This window comes from Bidens hawaiensis, unplaced genomic scaffold (genome assembly GCF_021521415.1).
Source record: "Bidens hawaiensis isolate Kalapana, Puna unplaced genomic scaffold, B.hawaiensis_p1.1 tig00013528_1, whole genome shotgun sequence".
NCBI classification, from domain to species: Eukaryota; Viridiplantae; Streptophyta; class Magnoliopsida; order Asterales; family Asteraceae; genus Bidens; species Bidens hawaiensis.
Genome location: NW_027492148.1, coordinates 456,128 through 464,430, shown reverse-complemented (window position 1 = coordinate 464,430; position 8,303 = coordinate 456,128). Strand labels below are relative to the sequence as shown.

At 37.9% G+C, this 8,303-nt stretch overlaps 1 protein-coding gene across 2 annotated transcripts; it reads left to right on the top strand.

Annotated features, from left to right (window-relative positions):
* Positions 1–2,462: 2,462 nt before the first annotated feature.
* LOC143544339 (eukaryotic translation initiation factor 4G-like) lies at positions 2,463–6,931 on the top strand. Of its 2 annotated transcripts, none has more exons than XM_077036462.1 (4): positions 2,463–3,192; positions 3,270–6,100; positions 6,164–6,358; positions 6,449–6,931. In XM_077036462.1, exons 1-4 carry the CDS (start codon positions 2,545–2,547, stop codon positions 6,768–6,770), a joined length of 3,996 nt encoding a protein of 1,331 aa, XP_076892577.1. In that variant the 5' UTR covers positions 2,463–2,544; the 3' UTR covers positions 6,771–6,931. The 2 variants fall into 2 exon arrangements, with proteins under 2 accessions (XP_076892577.1, XP_076892576.1); XM_077036461.1 differs by having other exon boundaries at positions 3,267–6,100.
* Positions 6,932–8,303: the final 1,372 nt, after the last annotated feature.

Sequence of the window (8,303 nt, the reverse complement as noted above, 5' to 3'; positions counted from 1 at the left end):
ACTAAACCCTAACCTCCGGTAACTCATTTATTTACAAACTCTCACATTTACTTTATATAATAATGCTGTAGCAATATCACTATCATTTGTCAAATAATCGTAGCTTACCTCCTTTCAGGTGATACATATATTATTATTATATTATTCCGTACTGAATATATGTCCGTCAGAGGCGAGAAAAACGCGCCACCTCACTACAGACGATACGGTAGTGGTGGTGGCGGAAGAGGCGGCTCTGCATTTCATTCCGGTAAAAGGTAAAAGTAATTTTTAGGGTTTTTACTTGTTCAAAACAGTATATTATTAAATTAGGGCTTGTTTTGTAGTTATAAGAAAGTAGGTAGTAGTAATGCACAAGGAGTACAAGCTAGGGTGAATGCTTTGAATCCGAATGTGAATGCGAGTATGGGCTCTTCGAATTCTTCGGCTGGTGGTCAAGCGACTGCACATATTCAACATGCATTAAGAGGTATGTTTATTGATTGAGTATATAAATTAAGCTTCCTTGTGATAGTGTTTTAGTGAAAATAGCTAAATTAAGCTCAAATTTAAAGACATTTCGCCTAATACAAAATGAAGTTTTATCGTCGTTCACTGGACAACTTGTTTCAGTTTGGAGATGAGTTTACAAATCATTTTGTATTTACATCAACTGATGATAAAATCAGTAAAAGAAAATGTAGACCTGTAGCCATTGTTGTAGCAGTCGCTAGTCGGGCCGTGGGATGGGGGGCTAGTGATTAATGGAATAAATCGGGGATTAGTCGGGATTAATTGGCGCCTAGTCGGGATTCTTACAACCATGCCTGTAGTGGAGTAACATAATATCAAATATCAAATATTGTAACATTTACATTATTTTGAAAAATAGTGTTTAAAAAGGTGAGTTGATTGTTTGAGTTCTAACTCTACTTATTATATAGAACAATGGTTATCTTTTTTACATTCAGATTAGGTAGTGAGGACAACAGAATTTTAATGGATTTGTGTAGACTTTAGTTATGTACGTGCATTTTTTGTGAACTTTATATCATAGTTATCAAATGTGTTAGGCTCACTCAAGGCGCTTAGACCTCACCTAGGGCCTAGGAACAAGGCGCAAAAATAGCGAGGGCCTGAGGAAAAATATGCGCACTTAAATAAAACATTTAAAATGTATTATGCATATGAAAAATAATACTATTCTTCAAATAAAATAAACAAAAGCTACTATATAACATTTAATATCATCTAATTAGTACTAAAAGTTCGAAAATAGTCAAGATTCAAATGTGATTCCAAAACTTGAACAACAAAACATATCAATATAATGCCTTTGACTTCTCCTAGATCTAAGTTTCTGTAGCAGCCCTTGCATTTCTTTTGCTTGGCTTTTATGTTGTGACAATGCCGAAGCGCTCACCTAGGAACTAGAAGCGCATTTGTTGAGCCTCGCCTGAAAAATGGGCCTAGGCGCAAGAAGCGAGGGCTTTTAATAACTATGCTTTATATTGTTTAATTAATTATTTTAGGAAGACCTGTTGCTTCATCTACTAGTGCTGCTATAAAGCCGGCTGATGCATCGGTCCAGAAAAGCACACCGGGCTTGCCAAAGGCTCCACAAACAAATGTGGTTCCTCTTAATTCTGGCACCAAAGGTCCTTCTACTCCTGTTAAAGGTACAGAGTTTGTTACTTTTCAGAATTATAAACAATTTTGATGTGCAATTAAGCTTGAGTTATTTTAAGAGTACTTGCATATTACAATTTATTTGTTGGTGTTTTTTCGTTCTTAGGACCGCCTGATGCTTCTGGGGCATTTTCTCTTCAGTTCGGATCTATTAGTCCCGGTTTTATAAATGGAATGCAGGTATTTATCATAGCTATGTGCAGAGATTTTTTTTTGAGTTTTGTCAATCTAGATAACTACTTAAGTAGATATGTGTATATAGTTTCATGACCTTTTCATAAGCTGTATGTATTTGTAGGTACCTGCTCGAACCAGCTCTGCTACTCCAAATTCGGATGAGCAGAAACGGGCTCAGGTATGTTTTAGTTGTTTTTTTGTTTCACACGTGTTCTTTGAAGAGGTACCGTACTTGTTATGTGAATAAATGACACCCTTTTGTATTGTTTAGGGTATTCTTTATCTCAAAGATTATAGAGTATCTTTTTTTACAGTTGAGATAGGCAAGGTGAATTTTGAAATGAATTGCGATTAACTTTATAGTTATGTGTTGTTGTGCTTGGCTCTACCTTTAAATATGAACTTTAAATTCTGTAACTTATGATTTAAAAGCATTATTACTACAATAATAGTGGATATATATGAATAAAAAGAAGTTTGAAGGCTGTATTCATTGAAGGTGGACTTTGGGTTACTTTTGACCCGTTTGACTTGTTCTAGTTTTAGCTATTTTTTCCCCCTATTTGACCTATTTGAGAGCTGAGATATAGCATAAGTCAAATGTGTTACAAGTAAATATGTTGATCTACTCAAAAGTAGTGTCATAGTGAAACCAGTTATAAGCAACTTGTTAGTCATTTTAATATTTTGCTTAACATTATGATGTTGCAGGCTCACTCTGATTCTTTAAAGGCTACATCATTTCAAAATCCAGTTGATAAACAATACTTACCAAGGAAAGATCTTGGGCCTGTTGATCAGCCCAGTGAGGCCCGCCCAATCCCAAAAGAGAAAAATGACATGCTTTCATCACCTTATTGGCTTGTTGCAGCCCATGCTCAGAAATCCACGGGCCCTCCGATACATCTTCCATTTAGTGACCCAAATCCACCACTGCAATCTCAAAACTCAGCTAATACATCATTGCCAGTGCCCCTTCCCATGCATATACCGGTTGGTAATCCACCACCGCACATGCCGCCTCACTTATTTTTCCCAGGATATCAGCATTATCAGGGAAACATTGGGTACTTTGGTATGGGGCTAGGATCACAGTACCAACAGCCCATGAATTTTGGTGGTGCAAGAACAGGAAAGATCACTCATTCAGGCACTCATGAGGAGCTTCGTCTCAATAAAAGGACTGATGGTTACCCGAATGGCGGGTCTCTGGGTCAAAAGTCACACCCACCTCAGTCTCAAGCATTCCTCCCTGCTGTTCATCCCATGACCTTTTATCCTGGTTCTAAGCCATTGACTAATGCACAGACGACTCCTGGTTTTCAGCCACCAAGGTTTTATAAGCAGGTTAGCTTCTTTTTTCATTTTTAAGTATAGGTCTACTTATGCTAACGGGGCGTTTGATGTGATATTGTTATCAGCAGGATCCTAAACAGGTGACGGTGAAACAATCTCATAAAGTTTCAGGCACAATATATGAGAATTTGACCAGTACAGCTTCTGCAACTGCTGTTACTGAATTTGCAAAAATATCAACGGGTACTGGTGGGCAGTCATCCTCTGTTTCAAGCTCTTCTGTAGGAGTTCAAGAAACATCAATGCCGTTAACTTTTTCTGTGGGAATCAGCAAGGATGTGTCAGAAACTAGCAACAAAGTTGAAGGCCTTTCAAATGTGGCTGACTTGTCTGCTTCTAAATGTGATAATGATGAAGAAGGCCTTAAATCTTGCCAAATTATTGGTACCCCTAAAGTTGGTGTGGAAGTACAAATAGCTGAAATTGAGGGATCAAAACAAGTCAAAGAAGCTGTTGAACTAAGTCAAGATAACACTGTTCAAGATGCAACTGTTCCACCACTAACAGACCATGTAAATGATGTTGATGGCAACTCAGCGGGATCAATTTCTACTGTTGCAAAAGTTGATGTTCTTAGTGCTGAAACTTCTTCATTAAATTTGGGATCTTCTCATGATGATAATAAAGAAGATATAATCAGGAAGGTTGATGTTGACCAGTTCAATAGTAGAGATTCTGTTTCGGTTTCTGTTCCAGAGGCTTCACCTTTGACGTTGGAAGTAGAAGGTACAAACTTAATTTCTCCTTCATTTTCTAGTAGTAAGATCAAAGGAACTAAAGCACCTAAAGGTAAGAAGAAATTAAAAGAAATTATGAAAAATGCTGATGCTCGTGGAACCACTGCTGATCTTTATAATGCTTATAAACGTCCTGAAGAAAAAAAGGAAACTTCTGCTGCAGAAGTTGTTGAATATCCTAACCCATCTGTTAATTCTGCTACTAGAAAAAGCATTATTTTGTCTTCAGATGAGACACATGGTGGGCCCACCAAATATGAGCCAGATGACTGGGAGGATGCTGCAGACATTTCTGTTTCCAAAATAGAAACGGGTTTGAAAATGAAACATCACAGTGAGGATGACGATGAAATGACTAAAAAGTATTCCAGAGACTTCCTTCTGAAATTCTCTGATCGCTGTACTGATCTTCCGGAAGGTTTTGAGATCACACCTGATATAACTGTAGTGTTGGCAGTAACTGGTGTCAATATGGCCTGTGGACCGTACCCTAGCCTGGGTAAAGGCGGCAGTGATAGGCCAGTGGTGGGTTCACGGCTAGACCGTTGGCCAAGTAATGTGGGTCTTGAAATGGGCTACTTAGCAAGAGGGAACCATAGTGTGTTGAGGACCCCACACGGTCAGCCACCTGGTCAGTATGCTAGCGGCATTCTATCTGGACCAATGCAATCCACTGGCCCGCAGTTGCTGCGTATGAACTCTGATTTAGACAGGTGGCAGCGCGCTACTGGTTATCATAAGGGTTTAATGCCATCTCCTCACACTCCAAATCCAATGATGCATAAAGCCAAAAAGAAGTATGAAATTGGTAAAGTAACAGATGAGGAACAAGTGAAACAAAGACGACTGAAAAGTATTCTAAACAAGTTGACCCCGCAAAACTTTGAAAAACTGTTTGATCAAGTCAAACAAGTCAATATTGACAATGCTGACACTCTGTCTGGTGTGATTGGTCAAATATTTGATAAGGCTTTAATGGAACCGACATTTGTTGAAATGTATGCCCATTTTTGTTCCTGTTTAGCTGTGGAATTACCTGGTTTTGGTGATGAGCATGAGAAGATTACTTTTAAGAGATTATTATTGAATAAATGTCAAGAGGAATTTGAAAGAGGAGAGAGAGAAGAAGAAGCAGCGAATAGAACTGAAGAAGAAGGGGAGATTAAGCAGACGAATGAAGAACGGGAAGAAAAACGAGTCAAGGCACGAAGGCGTATGTTGGGTAATATTAGGCTTATTGGTGAATTATACAAGAAAAGAATACTGACAGAAAGAATCATGCACGAATGCATCAAGAAACTGTTAGGCTCTAATCAGAAGAACCCTAATCCTGATGAGGAAAATATCGAGGCATTGTGCAAATTAATGAGTACAATTGGGGAGATGATTGATCACCCAAAAGCTAAAGAATACATGGATGTTTATTTTAATATGATATTTCAGTTATCTAATAATATGGCACTTTCTTCTCGAGTTAGGTTCATGTTAAAAGACACAATCGACCTTAGAAAGAGTAGATGGCAACAAAGAAGGAAGGTTGAAGGTCCAAAAAAGATCGAGGAGGTGCATCGAGACGCTGCTCAAGAACGCCTAGCCCAATCCAGCAGACTGGCCCGTGGACCTACTTCTAACCCCTCACTTAGGTGGGGTGGTCAGCCCATGGACTCTGGACCAAAAGGGTCAGCTGGTATTTTAACTTCCAATCATCAAATGGGTGGTGGTTATCATGCATTACCCCAACAACAGTTTCGTTCATATGGAAGTCAAGTTACAAGATTTGACTCTTTTGAGAATAGGACTTTGTCAGTTCCATTGAGACCCATGGGTGATGAGGCTATAACCCTCGGGCCACAAGGTTGTCTAGCCAGGGGAATGTCTGTGAAGGGTCCTAATAGGGGTTATGGTGGTCTATCACGTGATGATTTGGCTTCAAGATACATGTCTGAAAGGTTCTCACCTCACCCGCCCAATATACAAGAACACAACAACATGAACTATGAGAACCGGGACAGCAGGAATATGGGGCGTGGTGGGTCTGACCGAGTTCCATCACCTGAACGCGCTCGTGTGTCTACTCCCCCACAAAATGATTCTTCAGATAAAAATTTGTCTGAAGATCGTTTACATGATATGTCCATTCAGGCCATTAAAGAATTTTACAGGTACCATCTACTACTTTTTTTACATTTATATATGAAAGAAACATTTATTTAAATTGTTTTCAGCGCGAGAGACGAAAAGGAGGTTGCTCTATGCATCAAAGAATTGAATGCACCCGGGTTCCATCCGTCAATGATATCCATTTGGGTGACTGATTCTTTTGAGAGGAAAGACACGGACCGTGAATTACTTGCTAAACTTCTCATTAATCTTACTAAATCTCAAGAGGGAATCCTATCTCAAGACTCCCTTGTTAGAGGGTACTAATTTTAAACTTTTAATAATCATATTTTTAAATGGCTGGATGACTTATAATGACTGGTTGTGATTTTTGTTGCACCATTATCCAGATTGGAATCTGTTCTGTCAACATTGGAGGATGCAGTGAACGATGCACCAAAAGCAGGAGAGTTTCTCGGGTGTATGCTTGCAAGAATACTTTTGGAAAACGTGATCCCATATAAAGAAGTTTGGCGGTTGATATATGAAGGCGGCGAAAAGCAAGGACGACTCGTTGAGATAGGTCTTGCAGCTGAGATGGTTGGAGTCATTCTTGAGATTATTAAATCAGAAAAAGGCGATCCCTTTCTAAATGAAATGCGTGCAGCTTCTAATCTTCGTGTGGAGGTTTTCCGTTCTTCTAAAACATCGAGATTAGATAGGTTTATTTAGATTGGATTATATAGTAGGGTTGCTCATATTTGGAAGTATGGGTTGGGTTTGGATAGCAGCAGTTGTTATATATCATCATTGTTAATTGTTTTAAATGTATCAACTGGAAAAAGTTTTAACTAACTTTTACTTAGTTGTTGATTTCATGCTTCTGTTTGTTTTGGGTTGATGTCAGTTGAACTGGAAAAAGTTTTAATCATCTCGGCAAACCGCCCTTTCTCCACCTGTTTATCACTTCTCTTTCTCAATGGTGCCAGCTGTCATCAAATGGTAAGTGTAGGCCACTTTCGTCTAACCAAGCTGATAAGCCCTGCTAAGAGCTTGTCTTTCCACAAACGGGCTCCTAACAACATCCAAAAGAACCACCCGAGAAGCACCAATATACTGAATCCCCTTTGAACAACATTATGTAGACACCAACAACACTTTTAGTTCATTTTAGAATCACTAAAATTATTTATGATCCTTTGTCTTCCTTTTAAACATCCCAACCGAAAGTGAGGGCAATTTGGTCTTTTAACAACTCCAACAGTTGGATGTATTGGCTAAAAATCAAAACTTTCTCATTGGACACAGCCAGACTCAGACGAATGAGCTCTATAACAAACCTTGTTTTGACACCAACATCAGGCTGAAGTCTCACCGTTTTGAGTTCTTGTTTGTTTGTAGACTCTTTTTCTTGATCAATCAATGAGCAAAGATGGGTGAAGAGACATTAAGACTACCTTATGTTCATACTCAAAAGTCTAAAATTTCCCAAAATTTTAATAAAAGCAGCTTCGGCTTAGAAGAATCACACTTATCTTTCTAGCACGTACCAAATGTTTACTGGACCGGGCATGACCTCTTATTGGTCATCTGGTTTCTCAAATACTCTTGAGTTATTAAAGTTAGTAAACGAAAACCCGACTTGCCATTTCTTGAATGCAGCTTCCTGTGTTAGAAGCATGTTCGCGGGTGTAATGATTATCGACGGATCAAGTTGTGTTCTAGACTTCTAGCTAACCTTAAATGTGCATATATTTTTTTATAAGTAAAATAAATATTTGATTGGTGCATGTGTTAAAAACTAAATTTTATAAATATATCCATAATTTTATTTTTTACCTATTTGAATAAATCCTTATTTAATTATCCTTTATCGTCTTAACTAACTAGCTTTAGAGCCCATGTCACACACGGGATGACCCAAATATAAAATTACAAGTAAAACAAATAATTACATAACGTATATGAAAAAAATGTATCATATCTATGCTTGTATATATACTATGTGTACATAAATTGATTTTGTTTTTATCACAAAATGATTTTTGTAAATGAACTTAATAAAAAAACTACACATGCAAAAACGTATCTGAGAACGTTCTTTCAATTGAAAATTTCATTCTCGGTGTCTATATGTATAATTGAAAGAATTTTGGTTATGAACCAATTTCGGAAAAAGACTTCTCATACGATGGTAGTTCTAACTACTCAGCCTAAATACAAAAGGAGCGTTACCTTTATTGATATATTTATCAATTTACCACC